At 35.9% G+C, this 21,843-nt stretch overlaps 1 protein-coding gene across 2 annotated transcripts in view; it reads left to right on the forward strand.

Annotated features, from left to right (window-relative positions):
• Positions 1-21,843, forward strand: part of ZFPM2 (zinc finger protein, FOG family member 2) — a 358,777-nt gene that overhangs the window by 64,089 nt on the left and 272,845 nt on the right. The window contains exon 2 of one of the 2 annotated variants that reach the window (XM_063299588.1): positions 13,573-13,731. The exons of the other annotated variant lie outside the window; for it this stretch is intronic. Coding sequence (XP_063155658.1) covers positions 13,573-13,731 — 159 coding nt within the window. The remainder of the gene's footprint in view (positions 1-13,572; positions 13,732-21,843) is intronic. 2 annotated transcript variants of the gene reach the window in all.

Consider the following 21,843-nt stretch of genomic DNA (forward strand, 5'->3'; position numbering starts at 1 on the left):
CAGTGTACTTTTACAATACAGTAGAATTAACTCATCTGGTTATGATTCCTATCTGGTTTACCCCACAAGGCCATCATTATTGTAAAAGTTATTGCCTGCTTTCCATTATTCATGGTTGGAAATTGTATCATGTTAGGGCTGTTGGGTTCATAGCATAGAATTGGGTTCATGAAGTATTTGAGAAGGAAGGTTAAAGGTTCAACTGAAATATCTTACCATTTTCTTGGGCCCATTCTGAGAATGTTGGGAATTTTATTGGGATTTGGATAAATTCTTAAATGTTTCAGGATTAGGGTGGCCTACCAAAAAACAGCATCTGATCTTTCTCTTTTAAAAAATTGTCCCTGAAATTATGGTATTCAAATGATTTCCCCCATGACCTCAGATGGGGAGATTTGACATAATATAAGTGCTCCTAATACTTACGATGTTGCCTGCAGCAAATCTGACATCAAAAAGAATAAAAAGGGGCATCTCAGAAGCAAGTCAATAGTTCTGTTGGGTCCAGTGTCCCCTCTAGGGTCCTGACACACATACCTGGCATCATTCTATGGGTAAATTTCTGTAGTGGTATGCGGGAAAGGCCTTGGGAGACGGGGTGAAGAGATGCTGCCTAGGGAATGGTCAGATAAGAGACAGCATAGCCTGCAGCTGCATTATGGGCAGGGAAAGATGCTCAGAAAGGATCCTCCCTAGTTTTTCTGGCTGTAAAGGAGAAGGCAGAGAATTGTACTACCAGACTTGCAAGATTCTGTTAATGTAGCTTTACAGTAAAGTAGAATTAGCTTATCTGGTGATATTTCCTGTCTGGTCTACTTGGTAAGGCTGACCTTTCCTTGCCATTCCTTGTTGTAGAAGAGAAACTGCATTTACATACCCAAGTGCTGCACTTATACTTCTTCAATGAGACAAAATCATGAAATAGGCCCTTTTGCATATAAAATATAGTGGAGAAAATAGTGTTTTCTGTTGTCTATGAGAGTTATAACATCATTGTTGCTTTTGGCAGTTCAAGAAATATTTTTTTAATTGGAAAGAAGACTGTGCTGGTTCTTCTTTCTTCATAAACATCGCCCAGATTACAGGATTATGGGAAAATGTTGCATGTGTCTTCTGCTCCCAATTTATTTTTTGAGTTTAACACTTTTTAAAGGAGAGGAAGATATCCTCATTGTCTTTCACTGTCTTATCCTTTTTTTTTTGTTACTACTATTATGATTTTCAGCTATCTCTGTTTGACACATGAAAGGCTATACCTGGGGATGAATGAGAAATAGCGTCCACCAAATGTTTAGTAAAATCTGCTTACATAATCTTGCCATGTATCAGAGAACTTTAAGTGCTCTTTATTTATAAACAATATTCAGTGTTCATTTCTAGATCCTGTGCAATAAACTATATTTTTTCAACAAAAAAGAAAAATAATCCTGATTTGATTTCTATTTGCTGTGTAAGTATACCTTCAAGGAGTTAATTACAGTGACTGATGCAAATCAAGAGCAAAATAAATAGTTCTTGGCTAATTGGAGTTTTTTTATGATCTGAATCTTTGATTTCAGGTTAAATAGCCATGTAGACAATAACATGATCATTAACTTTAGGTTAATTATTTTAGGTGCATATATGGAGTTCAGATTTCACTGGAAATATACGCAGCTATTACTGTCTGAGTATAGTGGCTGCAGATTGCTGTAAAGTCTTTAAGCTAAACCTTGTATTGGCCTGTTTAAAGAAAATCCATATATGTATGTATGTTCATATTTTAATTTATTCTCATTCTGTGGGACAGGTGAAGTTAAGAACATCTTACAGTAGCACATTATATTTGGGGTTACTCTTGAAGATAGTTCAGGAAGAGCAAAATATGGCAACAAACATTTTAACTGTAACTGGATTTATGCATGATTTTCCCAGAATTATATCATTTCACTGCTCCCGGTTTGTTCTCAGTACCCATTCAAGATCAGTGATATGAAATCATAAAAGCATTTACAGCTTGGGATCATAATACCTGAAGGTACACCTCTTCCTGTATGTTTCTACCCAATCTCTAAAATCATTTGTCAGAAGATTTGTTTTGGGTACCCTTCTGTGCTCAGCTATTGTGATCAAATGCCTAGATGTAGCCCTTCTCAGTTCCCTTAACTCCCAAAATCTGGAATGACCTTTTAGCAGAAGGCAGAATATGTGTTTATGCTTCCAGACTTTTAAATACATTAAGAATATATAACATAACATATATTATGCTGTAGTGGAGCCTTTGAATTAATTTTGCTAGTGTCATACTATTCCTTTCAGTAATGAAAGAAGCAAGAAATGAGAAAAGAAATTACAGGCAGGAGAGGAGAAAGAAAAATGAAGTCTAACTAATTCCATTTTTCACCAACATGATTCACTGAAACTCTCCATATCTTTTTGTCCTTGCAAATGATCCTTGCATCCACCATGTCCATCTACCATTTCATATTTTGCCTTTTGTTCTTTAAACATTTCATATCAGTCTTTTTGAGGATCTCATCCATTCCACCCAACATTATTGGTCTTCTGTTTCCTCTGAACCGTCACCTTTCTTCATATATTTGTTTTGTGATTTGATCATCATTTATTCTGTACAGCCAAATCATCTCATTGTCCTTCTTTTGTACTGGTCACTTAACTGTTGTATTCAATCCCCATTCAGTCATCACCCATTGATTTTTAACCCTGTCTCTTCTTGTTTTACTGACACCCTTCTTAAGTATTCTGTGCTCACAGCGCTCAGCTTACTTTTATGTTTCTTTCACTTCCTTACAAAAAAGTTCACTCTATTTTCTCTGTCAAACAGAACTATCTTACTATTTAGTGTATTAATTTTCAGATTCATGCACCTTTTTGCACCATACAATCTAGCATTCACTGCAAACCATTTAAATTCTCAGTCAACATCTCATACAAATGTACATACACTCACGTCACCAATCCACACTTATCTAACATCATTCTTTATACATTTATCTGTAAATACATTAAACAGCCAGGGAGACTTTACATTGTTTTATTTTACTCCCTGCTCAATGTTGAACTGTTGACTAAATATTCAGTTTATTCTCATGCATGTCTTCTATCATAAACCACTCTTATAGCATTCAGGAATCAACTTCGAATCCCATACTGGTGCAGAGCTATCCGTGATTCAAGTCTATTCATTTTATCATACACTTTCTCTAAATCAACAGTTGTAAGCTCCACCCTCCCCACCGTTCTGTGTTTTTCAGTGATCTTCTGAAGAGCAAAATCTGGTCTGTACAATTCCTGTCCAGCGTGAAGTCTCACTGCACTTCCCAAATTTGCTCATTGTAATATATATTTTTTAATATTTAATTTTGATGTTTGAGCTTACAGCAACTTATGGTGAACCTTTAAAGATAACTTAGATTGTAAAATAGTCTTGAAGTTAAGCTTATTCTTGGAGATTTCAGATTATTTCAGTGTAGTTTTCTTGGCAATAATGTAGAAAAAGTTGTTTGGCATTGCCTTCTGGGATGTTTTTCTGACTTTCCTCTCTAGCATATGCCCTAGTAATCTTTGGTGGTCTCCCATCCAAATACAAACTAGGGCTGTTAGCATAACCTTTTAGCCCAGAGAAGGTTGAACAGGTTCTGTCATTTGCTGTGACCTAAAACACATCCTAAGGTGATGTTTTGCATATTTTCTTTTTTGCCTGTAGACAGATTCAATATTCATATTCTAAAAGAGTAGCCATATTTGGTTGTGCTTCAATAAAATGAAGTGAGATTCTTTATACTCCTCCATCGGTTATATCTTAAATATAATAAGTTGTCGAGCTTGACTAACACAATTAGGTAATGTTAATGTTATTTATGGTGATGTAACTGTTTGCTGTTATTTTTAAATATTCATATTTCCATTTGTATATATGAGTTATATACATGTATAAATTAAGTATATTGTTACTGTGTCAGTAAGAAGTAATGGTTGTGTGATACAGAGATGCAGCATATAAATTCTGTGTATGTATGTGTGTATAGAATGGATATTCTAAATTAATCTGGCCTTTGAAGAAAGAAAAGAAAGTAGTGAATATTTAAACAGGAGATGCAAAATTTCCGGAAGAAATTAGTGTTCGTTTTCTTTGATCTTGCAATGATCTTAATGCAAGGTTCATTTAATCATAAGAAGAATGTTAATCACTAAACACACTGGAGTATTATTGTAGGCTTCAAAGCTTTACTTACATCCTATTTTTATTTCTTATAACAGATGTTAATAGGCAAAAACATAGTAATAGCAGAGCTTAGTATATATAACTTGTACAGTGTTCCAAAGATATTGAGTTGATATATGGGCCATTCTTTATTTTCCCTTTATCCAATATTACTTTACAATAGAAACCTCATCAACCTCTAGAATTTATTATCACATATGCAAAATAGTCAAAAGGAGTATCTTCATTAAGACAGTCAAGATTCCTTAACATGGATAAGCTTCTGTCTGAGCTTGTGGCACTACTACTAATAACAAGAGGTATTAAAGCAATAGAATGTGAACATTTACCATCCTTTCCAGATATTTTGGATCAAGGCAAGTTCTGAATATGCTATAAGTCATGCTTAGAATGCGGAATCTGATAGTTTCAAATAGTATAAATATTGATAATCAGAGAACAGGAATCTTCTTATTTATTACTGCAATATTTTGCATTTTTAATATTCACATTGAAATGAATATCCATTATCTGCAAAAACTGCCATTCACCATTATAATTACAAGACATGAATAGTATCTGGTTTTTCTAAATGATCTAATAGATAATGTGATCTGATATCCATATTTTAAAATTTAAAAAAAAATCTGCTGGAAGAGAAGATGGGTTGGGTTAGATTAGATACTTCCCCTCAATGGAAGTTTGATTGAGACCTCTTAAATAAGACAAGTGGAAGAGCATTATTAAAAATACTGTAAAGTTCTAAACTACTTAAACATCTAGAGGCTTTTGAAAACTTCATACCCAAGCTTAGTTAATTCCATCGTGCACCAAGGTGCCAAAAGATTGAGCAATGATGAATGTTAATCCACTTTCATAAAATCAAAGGGTTCATTTTTTTTACTGTAAAGGAATAATTTGAATAAAATTTGACCCTTTCTTCAATAGTTTTTGGGTCAAATGGAACCCTGCGTTAAAATTCTCTAATATCTTTCTTGTATTAGCATTTCAAAACTCAATTTAAATACCATAGAGCTCTTTTTAATAAACTTTACAAAATTCAGGTAATTTCCTTCAACTTTCTTGATTGAAGAAAGGCAGTAGGCAAAGATATATAAAAAGATGCACAGCTATGAGCAAAACCTGAAATCAATTATATATAAAAATAACATAACACATGGAACGAAATTAATCAAAAGAAAAAAAAGTTCTACTATATGATTCTCTAGTCTTCTACCTGCAGGCAAGGAACATAAATGAAAAAAAAAAAAGCACAACATTCTTCTCTCAGATAAGGAAAAATTAATAAAAACGTTTCCTTCCTACAGATCCCCTGATCCAACTAATGTTAAAAGTGAGCAGCTGCAGGAAAAAAACTTGTTCATTTAAAATACTTCCCATTTTCCTTGGCCAAAGAAAAATAGCTTTTTTCTTCTGGATAAGCTCAATTACATCAGGTGTTTGTGAATCTGCAGCGTCCAAAAGCAGCTCCATATCCTTCCTGCCCTTGTCAAACTGCAGTAAAGCGACTTGAAACTATTTGCTTTTATACAAGTTACAGAGTTGAGAATAGAGGATGGATGGATGAATGGATGGATGGATGGATGGATGGATGGATGGATGGATAGATAGATTTGACTTGTTTTTAATACGAAACCATTCTAAAACTTGACTCTTATTCAGCTGTTCATTGAGAGCTGTGGATTATACTTAAACACTAGTAGAAATGAGCCCTCACCAATTCACTATTCATGAATTTATTTAATAAACTTGTATGTTGCCTCAACCGCAAAGGCACCTTCTAGGTGGCCTGCCAATTAGGAAAAAAAATACACGAGAAACAAAACACAGAACTTACAAGATGATGATGGTGGTGATGATGATGAGCATATCAGAGAGGGACACAACAGAGACCCAAGTTGTAGGTAAAACAAGAAGTGTAATATCGGGGAGCAGATCATAATCCACATGTCCCAGTCCTGTTGGAAGAGCGGGTTTTGGGAAAAGCACAACAGGGTGAGGTCTGTATGACTTATAGAATTTGTTACGCCATGTTATTGGTTAAAATAGGAGGAGGTTATATCTGAGCATAATCATAGCTGAATACTAAAATAGGTCTATATTACAAATGTCTATATGGGTCTGTTCCATAAATTGTCTAGATCCAATGGCATAAACTTAAGAGTATGTGAGCTATATTCACACTGCGTCTCACCACCACCATTTCATTCAGATAGCTTCCAACTTTTATTGTATAATATTTCGGAATAGATCAGGTTTTCATTTTTGTATATTTGTAGGAGAGTGTAGGTAATACAGAAGATAGTATATGGGTAGATCTAAAAATAGGAATTCAATTTATCAGTTTTCTTTTGGAGACTGAGATGAATTAACATTTTTAACTTGTCTTATCTCTGTAGAAATTTCAAATACTCTTCTGGTGGTATATATGTTTTAAGAATACTGGTAATTAATCTCAAAATAACTGTCAAGAATTTACCAAAGAGAGGGATGAGACAACTGAAATTACCAAGATTATGCAACTTGTTATATTGCAAATCTATTTTTCTCTCAGTTCATAATTTAATAATTTATTCTTTAAATCATTATAATTTTGGTGCAGATTCATTTTCTATACACTGTAGACAGCTGCTGTAACTGATACTGGGTTAACCTTTGGTAAGCTACTTACCAAATCCTGTCATGTGATGTAAAAGTTAGACAACAGTAGCACACACAGTTAATATTGATCAGTGTTAAGAAGAGCGGACTAAATTGTCTTGGATCAAAACTGTATACAGATTTCCCTCACTTTATGCTAGGTTTATGTTCCCCAAAAACCTCACATAACATAAATTCACATAAAGTGAGACACTGAATCAGTGGAAAAAAATGGGATTGTGGGGTATGGTGTCAAATTTTTTAACTGAAATCGATATACAGATGTGTTCATAAATTTTTAGAGTTTTATTTGTAAGCATTATTTTGTTCATATATGTTTTATTCTTTGTCTCATGTTCTATGTATAGTAAGAGCTTTTTCTCCATTTTTTCTATAGCTGGATTTTTAATGCACTAAAGGGGTTTTGGTGGGAAAAGGCTCTGTTGGCCTTCTTGAAGGCCATGAAGACCTGGCTCTTTCCTCATCAGGATCAGGCCATTAGTGGAGACCAAATTGCCTGTTAGTGTGTGAGCTGTTTTGAATTCAGATATTTTAGTTCATTTTATCTCTTGAAGCATAGATTCAGGCTGTAATAAAATGTGCTTTAGAATGCATAGGGATGTTAATGCAGCCTCTCTTTAAAGGAGCCACATTTCTCAGGTTCTATGTGAGTTTTTAAAACAGCTATTTTTTAAATTCAGCAACAATACCAATGATACCAACAAATCAAAGGAGTGGGATCCATGGGATCTCCACTCTCAGGACTCATAGCAGATACTGTAATGCAGTGTCCAGAAAGGATAGCACTCCCACATATACAACCCAGAGTATGGATCCGGTATGTAGATGACACCTTTGTCATAATAAAAAAGGAACAACTGGAGGAAATACATGAAACCATCAACATCTTCAATGGAATAAAATTCACAAGGAAAGAAGAAAACAACCACACTACCCTTCTTGGACATCCTTATCAGTAGGGGAGATGATGGCATTCTAGAAACACAAGTCTACTGGAAAGCTACCCACACTAACCAAGTGCTCCATTACCAAAACAACAGCCCAACCTCCCACAAGAGGAGCTGTGTAAGAACATTATTCAGACGAGCACTAACGCACTGCAGCAACCCTGAACACCAGAAACAGGAAACAGATCATCTGTACAGCATCTTCCAGCAAAATGGATACCCTCTCAACTTCATGAAAATGTGCCTGACCACTCAACCCTCTACAACCCAACCAACAGAAGCTATGAAAAGGATTACACTGCCATACATCAGAAACATCTCAGAAACTACCAATAGACTGTTACAACCACATGGCATCTCCATAGCACATAAACCAACCAAAATCCTTCAGAACATCTTAAGTAACCCAAAAGACCCAATAGCCCAAGAAGAAAAAAACAGTTATCTACAACATACAGTGTAAGGACTGTAGCAGCCACTATGTAGGACAGAGAGGCAGAAGACTAGCAGAGCTCATCCACAAACACCAACTAGCTGTCAAAAGACACGATGAAAACTCCTTACTCTCACAACACATGGACAGACTTAACCATACTTTCAACTGGGAAACTGTGAGCATCCTAAACCAAGCCAAATACAAAAACGCCAGAGAATTCCTGGAAGCCTGGCACTCAGACAAAGCAGCCATCAACAGACACATAGAGGTAAACAACATTTACATACCATTCAGAAGAGACAATAGAAACGCCAAAAGACCAGAACACCTCCTTGCCAGTGATCAGCATCCAGATATGCAACACCAGAGGAACAATCAAGCAGCAAAATATACCCTAATGAAGGAACTATTAACTCAGTCAATCACCTAAGCAGCAAACAACAGCCCAGTCAAGGAGAGAACAACACCCCTACCAACACAAGCTGGACAACTCACGGTATATAAACAGAGAGCAAGGCCCACTCCCTTTTTGCATTGAAGATGTTGCCTAGCCTGGCAATGAAACATCTGCAAGAAAACAACAAGGCTCAGAGAGCACCAAGGACTCCACAGTTCAACCCTGAGCTACAGATATTCTCTTCAATTCTGATTGTCTCCCTGTCTCATCTCTCAGTTTTAAGAAAAAGGATTAAGATCCAATTTTTAATTTGGCGTTTGAAATAGTGTTAATGTTGGCTCTTACATACTTATGGTTTATATTTTATTGTTTTCTTAGTTTGACCTGTTGTACACTTCCTTGATAGTCCTGCAGAGATAAAATAGAAATAATATTTTTTATAAATAATTAATATAAATGTACTAGCTGATGTGAACAATAGGCACATTTAACAAAGCTTTGCAGCCATGATTCACAATTTTTTAAAATTGGTGATCTGCCTATCTACTTATTTTTAATTTGTATATTTTAATTATAGGGAGCATGATTAAAAACTAAGGTCTCTTAGAAGACACTAGTTCAGCATACATCAAATATAATGAACAGTTAATTGCTTGTGCTAGTTCATATGTCCTTAATGTATTTACTAAGTGAACAGTTATTTGGAATGTAATATGAGTAATAGTTTTGCTGAATGAAGTTAAGTAACACAAATCTAAGTTGCATTTTTAATGAAATTAACATACTAATTTAAGGATATGGTTTAACATAACTTTTTATAAAATATTGTATATTTTTGCCTCTGCACAGTCAGGCGTGGCTGGTACTTGGATGGAACTCATCCAGGGAATTCCAGAGCTGTAGGCTGTTAGACCTTGAAAAAGCATCTCAGAAGGCAGCTATGACGCACTAGTTCCATATTGTTGCCAAGGTAACTACATGGACATGTAGGAGTTGAGCTGACTTAGAGAAGACTACCTTTTTTACATGTTTTTTTTAGCATTGTTTAACTTTAAAGTATTGGAATTTCTTTTAATCAGAAAGGGGACAAACAGGGTGAAATTACAAAAAAAAAATCTAGACTATAGACTCCCCACCTCAAGTTCTAATAATGACTATATCCAGAGTTATGCAGGTAAACAACTTCTTGAACAACAGGACTTGTCTCCTAACTTCATTATTTTGCTTATTTAAATGACGAGTATCAAACATCATACTGTAGTTCTTTAAAACATTTCTTTTTCTCACCTCTACCAAAATGGCCAACACTGACCATGCAGTGTTTGCTCTCAAGTTCCTTTCTTTGTTTTAGTATCCCTTCCTGTTGCATGTGGGTGAATAAATGTAGATCAGTTGTCAAACTGATTGGGATTCAGCTGATTTTCAGTCCTTCCTGATCATTTCCTCTGACACTTCCTTTTAGGGCTTTCTGAGGGTGGACATTCTTAAACCAATAATAGGAAGGGGAAAAATGCCTTTCTGGGGACAGATATATTGTATCTGTAATTGTTCCTTGAGCCTAAGCACATGTAATTGCATTCAGAATAATAAAACATATAGGTAGTCCTCAGTTAACAATGGCAATTTCCATCACTAAGTGACACGGTTGTAAAGCGTGATGTCACATGACAGTGCCGCTTAGTGACAGCAGTTCTGGCACTTCCGGTTGCCATTGTTAAGTGTGATGTCACGTGGTCACCATTTGTGACCTCCTGCTGGCTTCCCCCTTGACCTTGCTTGTTGGAAGGCAGCAGTGAAGGTCGCAAATGGCGATCATGTGACCGTGGGGATGCTGTAATGGCTGGAACTTTGAGGACTGGTCATAAGTACCACTCGTTCAGCACACTCGTAAGTTTAAATGGTCACTGAATGTGTGGTTGTTAACCAAGAATCACTTTGTATGGCAAGTTCCTTAGGGCATTGACCTTTTTCATTTGTTATTCTGTAAAATGCTACATACATATATAAATCAAAGCAGGCTGTATTCAGTGTGTCCTATTCATTGGAAAGATTTTTGATCAGCTCAAGGTTAGCAAAGATAGATGTCAGATTACTTTTACTAATTTGTCCTTTCTCTTGGACTTCTTTTCCCCCATGACTCCCACATCCATTCAGGAGGGATAGGGTCCCACTGAAAAACATGGAGCCTATGAAGGAGCAAAAATTAATATGCAATTAAATAAATATCCACTGATTTTGTATTTGCAGCAGCCCTAGCTAAATTAAAGATTCCTTTGTGAATGAAAAGATAACAGTAGGTGATTTTAATATATAATATGGCATGGGATGAAAGTCTAATAATATTAATACTGATGATGATGGTGATGATACCTCCTAGATAATAGGTAAAGATGACATTCTCTGTATTCTACTTTATTATTTTTAATTATTAAATATTTTAAGGAATACTCTGATATATATAGCTAGCTAGCAAGAATATGCATATAGAAATATGTGCGTATATCTATATATGCATATAGCCATATATATTATATGGCTATATATTGCAATTACAAATTATGTATTTTAAAAATTCCTTATTTTTTGGCTTTGGTGCCACAAAATACTTAGAACTGCCAGTTAATTTCTAATCATATGAGAATTCTTTCTCTGTCCCCATTACTTCTAAGAAGTATGCTGTTAACGACACATTCATGCATTTTCAAGCAGTTCAGTTATTTAATTTTTTTGAGTTTCATATAGGGAATAATTTTGCCTGTGGGAGTAGATGTCTTGAGATTTATCGTTTTATATGGATTATGTTTACCCCTTCTGTTACTATTCAAATCTTACATCATGAAGTTTTAAATCATTTCAGACAAATTTGCTCAATAATGAATTCAGAACTTGTTTTTATACAGTTAAGCTTCAGTGCTTGTATCCTCCTCTTAACAAGAGGTTCAGCAGGTATAGGATTTAGCTAGTCTTGGTTGATCTTTGAAGCTATGCAGAGTCAGTCCTAGTTAGTACTTGGATGGGAACCACATGGAACTGCCACAGGTGAAAGCCATACTGGGAAATAAAAATAAATATCTGAAGAAGGCAATGGCAAGGTAATACTGGCAAGAAAATTGCATGAATCAGTGCCAGGAGATGAATTTGACTCAACCACATGTTTACTTTTTACTTGAAGGAAACTTTCCCAAGGTGGCTTTATAATAAAAATGGAAATACAATAATAGAACAAAATAATAGAATGTAAAGATTAATAAAAGAAAATCTAGAGTAGATGACCTAATTTTTAAATGATCTATGGCAAGTCCTGCTTTTCTACTAATCTAAGCCAGAAGTCTTTAGCCTCAGCACTACATTTTAGGAGGCGGGCAGGCAGGGAGTTGATGACCAGAATTGATGACTGGGGTGAGTGAACAGGAGACTATGCAGGTACAAGAGTTTTGTGAGAGAAATTAGCTGGGGGAGAAACAAGCTAATCTCAAATCTTGCTGAAATGTTAAAGACCAAGAGAGCCATGATGACATGCCAGGTACAGTATGTGTAGCATTTGGTGTAAAGACAGATTATGCAGATAACAACAGTTGGAAATGCAGGCTTTGTCCTTGCTTGAGGAAAAGGTGAGAAAAATGGAGGCCATCCTTTCTTCTTGGACTTACCATAGAAAATGAAGAACACCCAGGTATGGAGAGCTCTTCATAAACAGCAGCAGAGTTAGACCTTCAAGGAGGGCAGGACACAGTTATCCAGAAGCACAGGAGATGGGAGGGGGACCCCAAGAAGGAAGTAATCATCCCAGTGGGAGTACAGTAAACCTTCAATTTAACAGACACAATGGATCTTTTTTTCATTTGGACTCCACCCTCATTTAATGGATGAATTTTTATTAAATCAAGGGTTTTCTGTTAAATCAAGGATTTGAACTTGAAATTGAAGCTTTATTGTAAGTTACATAATGTACATCAAATACAAAAAAAATGTAAATCAATGCAATTGATGTAAGCTTGAATTTAATGGACATTCAGATTCAATAGACACTCCTTCCACCAAACAGATTGTTAAATTGAGGTTTTGCTGCAGTGAGTACTTAGAGGCATGTGAGAAGATGGTGTGCAACCACAAGGGTGGCTTGTGGTACTGCAGCTGACACTCTGGACCTGGAATGCAACCTGCAATCATCTGAGATAATTCTAGCATTCTCATTTCTCCAGAACAATTGAAGGGACTCTCAAATCCTTAACGAACGAAGTTCTTAATTATGATGAGGAAGGAAGAGTAGTAATGGGAGGCTCACCAATGTAAGGGACAGAAACAACTGTGTTTGGATCAGATAAGCTATTGCAAGTTGTACAATATTTTTCTGGTGCACCCCTATAGAACATGGCGGAAAGGTTACCAACACTCATCAAACTGACTAATTGCTATCTTTTCCTGCTTATACACATAAGAAAAAAGACATGATAGGACAGGACAAACACTTCAGGGAATGATAATGCCCTGCATAAGAAGAAGGAGCTCCTGGTATATATTTGGGAGGAATTATTTGGTTAAATTCTTACTTAAGAAAACTAATCTTCTGATAGACTATATAACAGTAGTTATCAGTTCATTCTAACATAATCAATCATTCGTATTCCCTAATAAATTATAGCCAACTTCTCTTTCCGTGTCAGCTATTAAGGATACTGTAGTCCATTATAATTGATTACAGATTGGCATTGTTTTTCTGACTTTGGTTGCATAAAAATATATGATTGCAAAAAGTTAGCAACATTTTAGAACTCATCTTTTGCTATTACCAGTGCTATCTTTTCTGGTTGATCACCTGTTTCTTCACACAGACTCACAATTAAAACCTTCAGCTATGGCTTTTGCTCCTATATTACTTTGGTACAATGTTCTTGTTTTTTTAAAGGCCCCCTTGAGGATGCTGTTGAGGATGAAGAGGAAGAGTGCCTATCTGAGGAAAATGACATTATCTCCAAAGAAGACTTTCCCCTGGAGGGAAACTTTTCTGCAGAATTTGAGTCTGGGAATCTGAGCTGTGAAGAAGTGGAATACTTTTGTAATAAAGGTAATCAGTATTATGCAGTCCTTGGTTTAAGCATCATCTATATTGATGTGTTTTCTGTGGGACTGCTTTATAAACATAAAACGACTCCTTGGATATTATAGGGCATACCTCTTTCTAGTAGAGCAATATGTTAAATACTTGCTACTTATTAGTAACTTTTTTCATAGCCAGTTGTGTCTTAATGCTTTATTGACAGCAATTCGTACACCACCTCTTCTGCCCACTGAGGTTATTTGTGAGACTAGCTTGAGCAATCACAGGCTATGATAATACTCCTGTTTAATGTTAGATTGATTGATTGATTGATTTTGTGCCATCAAGTTGTTTTCAGCTCCTACCAACCATGTAGATAGATTTTCTCCATGATGATCTATCCCTAAGCTGGTCTTTCAGATCTTCCAGCATCCTCCTCTTCTCTTTCCTTCCACGTTTCCCAGCATTAGAGCCTCTTCCAGAGAGCTAGGTCTGCTGGCTAAGCAAAGTAGGATAATTTGAGTCTTGTCATTTGTGCCTTGAGTGAGAACTCTGGGTTGATTTGTTTCATGATCCATTGGTTTGTTTTCTTGGCTATTCATGGTATTTTCAGAAGTCTTCTCTAACATCAAAGTTCAAAGGTATAAATACTGTTCCTATTCCTCTCCTTCAAAGTCCAATTTCACTCCCACAGAGTGTCACAGGGAATGCCATGACTTGCACAATTCTGATCTTTGTAGGTATACATCATGGCAATTGAATATCTTTTCCAAGGCTTTCATGGCTGCTCTACCAAGTGGTAGTCTGCAGAATTTCAGAAAAGGGGAGAGTATACAGCCTTGTCTCACTGCTTTGCCAACCTGAAGCCAGTCTATTTTGCCATGTTCTGTCCAGACTGTGACTTCCTGACTTCATACACAATTGAGATATTCTGGGATTTCCACTGAGCACACTCCAAAGCTTGATGTAATTGACACAATTGAAGGCCTTTGGATAATCAATGAAACACATAGTGACTTCTTTATGTTATTTTTTTGGTTTTCTCAATTATACAGTATGCATCAGCAATAATGTCTTATGTTCCTTGGCCTTTTCTAAAGCCAGCTTGAACCTCTGGCATCTCTTTTTCATTGTAGGACTCTAACTCTAACCTAAACTCTAACCTTAGCATTATTTTGTTAGCATTTGAAATTAAGTACTGTACAGTAGTTTGCACACTCTGTTAAGTCACCATTTTTTGGTATTGGAGTGTAGATTGACCTCTTCCAATCTGTTGGCCACTGTGTTATTCTCCAGATTTGCTGGCATAGCTTTGTTAGAACCTTGACTGATTCTTCTGTTGCTTGCCATATTTCTGGCGGTATTCCATCAGCTCCTGTAGCCTTCTGATTTGGTAAAGACTGGAGTGCTGGTCTAACTTCATTTTCTAGTACTAGAGGTTCTTGTAAATAGGGAATATCTTCTAAGGTATCTTATGCTATAACATACAGTATAAGTGTCATTATAAAGGCTATGCCATAGAAATTAAGGAAGAAGAAAAATAGTGATGGGTTTTCTCCCTAATTGTGACAGCAGATAACTGGCCATAAGAGCTCTTCAGGGCTGTCAGGTAAATGATGTAGTTCATTTATTTATACCAATTTATTCATTTATACAAATTTAGAGGCCACCCAATTCCCAGCGACTGTGTGGCTTACAATTAAAAAATAAGAAAAAGGGAAAAAACAAAATAAGCATAGGAAATGTCGGCAGTCTGAATACAAATGTACAGTATACACGAAAAAAGAGAAATCCAACAGGGGCTCAGTCTTCAACTGGCCCAGAAGGTCATGGTGCCCCACCACCATCTAAGCTCTATTGTTAGAAGTTTGCAAAGTTTTTTACAGGTAAAACTGCATAGATTTGTGCTAGGTTTATTGCCACTTTGTGTAGCGTTATACCTAGGGTGTTTAACATTTCATTTGATAACATCTACCTGAACAGTTTCATTGTTTATTTCCTGAAGAAATAGGTAAGATCCTTGATTTGTTTGTGCCACTACAAGCCTGTTAGGTCACTTCCTAACTTGGCTTATAAAGGCCTTCAAGCAATCACTTCTTTCAATATTTACTGAGATAATTAACATCTTTTTGCAGCAAGTGCATTCCTTCCCACATGAAAGGTCACAGGTTTAAGGAGCTGTCTCTGGATGACTATAGACCAGTATCTGGGTGCAGCTCCAGGAATTCTTAAAATAAATGGATTATCAATTTTGTCATGGAGACCGCCTTGGTTGCCCTAATGGACAATGTGCACCAGGATAAAGATAAGGAACGTGCAATTCTGTTGATACTCCTGGATGTCTTAGCTGCTTTGTACCATGATAGTTTTTTAGCATGCTTGAAGGGGTTGAAAGTAGGAAACACTGCTCTCTGGTAATTTCTCTCTAACTTCTTGGTGCTGTCAGGAGGTGCTATTGGAGATACTTGATACTTTGGGGAATTGTCCTGTGGCAGGTCCTGCAAGGTCTTCCAAGTTATTTAATACGTGTATAAAGCTGCTTCAAAGACTCATATGTAGATTTGGTGCCAGTTGATATCGGTATGTTGATTATTCTTCTTCCCTGCAAGTTTGGTGTTGGATGTTTCAAGAGTTCAGTGTGTCCATATGGTAAGGGACTGGATATGGAGAACAACTAGAACTTGAAGTCAGACAGCATGGAGTTGGTGCTGATTCCAGGAGCCAGGCTTCAGAATTTGAGTGTTTTAATGAAGGATTCATTCATTTACATTAACCCCACTGTTATTTGATTTATCTTTTTTCCCTTTCCTGCTGCATTTGTATGGACCTCTTTGGGGCATTTTTTTAATGCTAACCAAAGCCTTGGCAAACTGGAAAAGTTCCCAGGGTTCCTCCTACTTTATGACTTTATGGGAATATGTGTAAATCTTTTCTGCAGCTTTTGTATTTTGTTCTGATAGTCAATTTATTTGCTGTTTTTCTTCCTCTCTTTGTCTATGTTTAAGATAATTAGAAAGGTCAAGTTATTCTTTTTAAAAGATGCTTCCAGTCAGTAATAGTTTTCCATCTCCCAAACAATATCTTTAATGCCTGCTTTTCTGTTTTTCTAATGCTCAGCAGCTGGAAGGAGAAGCAAGCCAAGGCAGTTCTACCTGTAATCACTTTGAATTCTACAGGGAAGTCTTTACAGACAACTTTGCTCTTTTTTCTTAACAGGATTAAGAAGTCCCGTCCTTTGCATTTCTTGCATATAGCGATGAGTTTTCCAGGGTGTGCTTAGCTCAAAGAGTTCAAAGTGAAGGTAAAAAAGAAATCCTCCCAAAAAGCCAATATGACTTTGTTTTTTACCTTGCTGGAGGAACCGTTTGTGCAAATCGTCTATAAGCTTATTGACCTGCATCTTTGACTCCTTGTTTTCTCTGGATTTGACTAGAGTGTAGACACTGATAGAGCCGTGATAGAGGTGATTGAACAGCCCCCAGCTTTGCTTGGCATCAAGCCCCACAATCCCCCCGGGACTGACATTATCATTCTCTGAAAATACTTCATGTTTTCTCAAGCTAGCACGGTCTTATTTTTTAATTTATTTTTAATTCTTCCTGGAGCCTTTATGTAGGAGTTTTCAAGGAAATGAAGGGCACAGTAATTCTTGGTAAGCAGAGATAGCGTATAATGTACGATGAGAGGTGTCCCGTAAAATAATAGGATAAAAAGGCAAAGTTACTGTTTATAACTTGTGAAAAATGGTCTTAAAAATCAGCACTGTCAAACTCCTAATTGTATATCTAAAAGTTAAGGAGTTTCTCTTGCAAGATTTATTTGTGGTATGAGTTTATTTAATCCAAGAATCTTCTAATTATATGGTCAAGCGTAGGCACTCTGTGTCTGTGGGTCTTCTTCTGCAGTTTTCTCTAAATCTTGAGCTTGCTTTTTCAGAATGAATAGTTGCTGCATGAGTTAAAAAAAAAATCAGAAGGAATAATTTTCTGCAATTATAGCTGTCCTTGAATATAAATAGTTTTCTTTAAGACCAGATACTGCAATCTGTTTTAAACAAGCATTTGAAATCCATAAAAAACAGAAAAGACCTGTTTGATTACCACAGTTGAGGTCAAAAAGGAATTCCTTTTGTAGGTCCAGTTTAGCTTAACCTTGAGGGAAATCTCTTTTAAAACAAATAGAAAATTATTTGTTCTGGAATATATTTGGTTTCCAGTTATGGCACACTGGTGTTAATGGAGTTGAATAAAAAATATTGGAGAATATTTGGTCCTATCATTTATTAGTTTCCAAATATACAGTTTTATGTAGATTGCATACTCAGGAATAATAGCTAAATGTTGTGAAATTAAATATCCTTTAAAATGTTGTTTCAGATCTCCTTTTCTGTGTTACCTGTATTACATGATAGCACATGTAGAATTCCTGGTGATTATTTAGGGTCTTCTGTATTCTGGGCTCCTTCAGAAAGAAGCTGTATTGGTTAGTTCTGTCAGAGATACAGTAATGGCCTTGGTGGATTCCTGTTAGCTTCCTCTTTTAACTGTCATGATCTCATCTAAAATACAATGATAATTATTCCATATCATTACAACACTTCCTTGACTTTAGTTCAAGCAGACATTAAAAAGATGTTATTCACATATTCAGAGATTGTACAAGGAAGGAATACAGAAATATGCATTTCTTGATAACCATTTTTCTGTGTGTAAATAATTGTACAGCAGTCCTCTAAAGAAAATGATCAACTTAGTGTTTCCAGAAGAAAAACTTTTTAGTTTGTATGTTGTGTATGAATATATCAGAAATATCAACTGTAGACAGATTCACATTGCTTTCTTGTGGCTGTAGAGTGGGAGCTAACTCCAGTAAGGCAGCATCTTTGTCAAAAGCCATAGTCTTACCTGGATCCTTATTCATGAAGACCCATGTAGGTCAGCTGTCGAGGACCTGCTTTGCACATTGAAGATCCCAGGCTCAGTTTCCACCTTTTGTATTTTGATGGAAATCTGGGAAAGTTAACTGTTTTGAGAACCTATTGACAATTAGTGTGGGCAGTGCTCAAGGCCTGGGTTTCTACCACCATCACCTAAATGATTCTGATTTAACTGGATAATCCTTCAGCATCTGTGATTAATACTGGTAACTGTGAGAGAGAGTAAAGAGGGCAGGCTGACTAGTGAAAATATCACCATATTCATCTCAGATTTATTCCATTTCATGTGAGATGGACCAGATAATTAATATGAAACATATAACAGATCCAACAGAAACTTAAACTTTCTTTTGTAGTCTGTACAGAGGTCATTCATAGTGTTAGAAAGGTAACACAATGAACACTTAGCTTACTGATTCAGTTCATATATTCCTTTCCTAGTACATACATTCTGAATACATGCAAAAGACTTTTTGGTTATATTCTGGTACTTATGCTAGATATTAAACTCTTAATTAATGTAACTCAATTATTAGTCATTTTTGTGCTTTGCAAATTATAAAATAATTCTAGATTAATTTTTAAACAATGTTAATGTTCATGTACATTGTCTCTGAATTCTGGCATGTGATTTGGAAGCATTTATTTTGGCATCACGGTTTTGAGTGCTATCTCATGGGATATGATTGGGGTTTTTTCCTTTTCTTTTTGCAACTGGAAAACTATGCATTTCACATAAAAAGCAACATACTGCTTGTCACAAGCGTTTTTTAAAATGTCACTTTGTAAGTAATAAGTACCTATTACTTAGTGATAGGCAGCAGTCAAGAGAAAAAAAGCATGAAAACATGGGGTATAAATGGACCTAAATTATTGTTGCAAAAAACCTGTGATTATCTTCCCTTCATCTCTTTTTGTCCATAACTGTCGAGACAAAGCTGGGTTTATTTCAGAAAAAAAAAAACTATATAAATGAGAAACTTAAAAAAGGTGGAAAATAACCTAATGCATAGTTTTGTACTTCCATATATTCCAGTACAGCTTTGGTCTCAAAAAGTATATCATATATATTTTAAATATGGGTTTTGAAAGACAGTATGTATATAAATGCAAATCTTGAGAAGAAACTGGCTTAAAAGAACACATTTAAATATTGGTTTAAATGCAGATTTTCATACTTTTAACTTATTGAATTCATGAATGAATGCAGGCAGGCAGAACTAACAGACTGAAACAACAATACATTATATTTTAAACTGCCACATTCCACTAATACACGTTGATTCAACCTTTATCACCTCCAGATATGATGCAGAAGTCCAGCAGCCTAGAGTTGCATGAAGATGTGTTGGGGAAGTCCAGCAGCCTAAAGTTGCATTCTCAGAGTTCTCAAGCTGGGAAGCCAGAATAATATTGGGGCCCAGGAAATGTATCTGGGATTTATATACTACTCTTAACATGCCACAATTTGGTGCAGAGTTAGTTGATATCTGAGTGCTTTGTTTCATGACTCTTTAAGATAAATGGAAGAAGGATGTGGTTCTCCATTAAATATGGATTGTAAGGTTTAAATTATGTCACTCTTTTGCTGGCATAATGTTGCTGAAGCATCAGAGAGCTTTGGATATAACTAAATTGTGCTCCTCTTCTAGTATGTCTGATATTGTGATTTTGAGATCCAGAGCAGGGTTGACCAACCTGTATCCTTGTCGGCTCCCAAAAGCTGGCCACGCCTGCCGTAGAGATAGAGCATTCTGTTGACATTAATATTCTGCTGCGGTAATTATGAAAGTATGCTAACAGTTCTCCAAGTGGCATCATCATTTCTACTGAAGCAAGATACCTTACTTGGAGTCTTCCATCCTTCCATACAGTATACATCTGGGACAGAACTGTAGTATGAAACTTACAGGATTCAGTTCAAACAACTAATGCAACTATGTCAAGAATGAAGTGTGAGATATTTAGCACAGTTTTTAAAAATTATTTATGAATTTGTTAACAGGTTGCCTATTCTGATTTTGTGAGCTTTTTTACTTTTATTTTTTTTTTTAACTTTTTTTACCTACTCCAGGTAGAGCTGGTAGCAAAAGGAACAACAAGTTGTTTACGTATAGCTATATCCTATAGTGTTTCTTAGATGCTTGTTTAGAAGCAGAATGCCAGAAATATTACCGTTATACATTGCCTATATTTGGCAAATGACTGACCAAAAAAAGAAAAAAGAAAAGGCAAGGCAGGACAGTCCTGCAGGAATGTTCTTGTGTTTTTTATATTCTTGAAACCTCTTGTGATTTCTTGCAGTTTATACAAGTAGTAGATGTGCACCAACAGCAAAAACAAGGCCTCTCATTGTGCTCCAAGATATAATATTCTGTTTATGGAATGTAGCATCATTTAAGGTCAGCAGTTTGGAATAAAGCATTAACATCCAGAATTAAAGCCAAAGAGATTAAAAACAATGACAGTCAAAGAATAAAGAGCTTGATGAAAAATGTGTTTGTTTTACAACCTTTTTAAAGTTATCAAAGATATTAGGCTCCTCAACTAAGCAGGAAGTACCTTCCAAAGAACTGAGTTAGCTATAGAGAAGGCTTTACTTCAGGTTGACTCACGATTGATTGATCGATCAGATTTACAAGGCCACTCATCTATCAGATGAAACACTGGGTGGCGAACAGACAATATAAAATTTACAATAAAATGAGAAAATGAATCTTCAGCAAATCTATGTGAATCTTCGTAGCGGGTTTTCAATTCAGTTTTTCTTTTTGGTACCGCTGGCACTTTAGTTTTACATGTATGCTTTCAGTAAAAAGCACACCTGAACGCTGTTCCCAATTTTCTACATTTTCCCGAAACTCTGTCGTCTAGGCAGCTTTCTGTTTGTACAGGGAAGTCCTTACTGAAAGCTATCTTGTCTGATGATAAAACCATGAGTGTATGACGCTCACACATTTTTCATCTCTTTTATGACCTTATCTTTCACAAGCAGCTTCTGTGAAGGTATCCTAACTATAGAAAGCACCTGGAAAACGTATATGATATCTATGCTGTGATAAGCGGTTGTGAACAAGAAACTAGACCTGTCAGTTCTGAACTGTTCATTGTTAAAAAAAATACTTTGTAGATATAGGTGATTGCAAAGTACATTATAGGGGAACCAACAGCTGCTGTGATACTCAGTCAAGAAAAAAAGCTCA

The sequence above is a fragment of the Candoia aspera genome, chromosome 3 (genome assembly GCF_035149785.1).
Source record: "Candoia aspera isolate rCanAsp1 chromosome 3, rCanAsp1.hap2, whole genome shotgun sequence".
Classification (NCBI taxonomy): Eukaryota; Metazoa; Chordata; class Lepidosauria; order Squamata; family Boidae; genus Candoia; species Candoia aspera.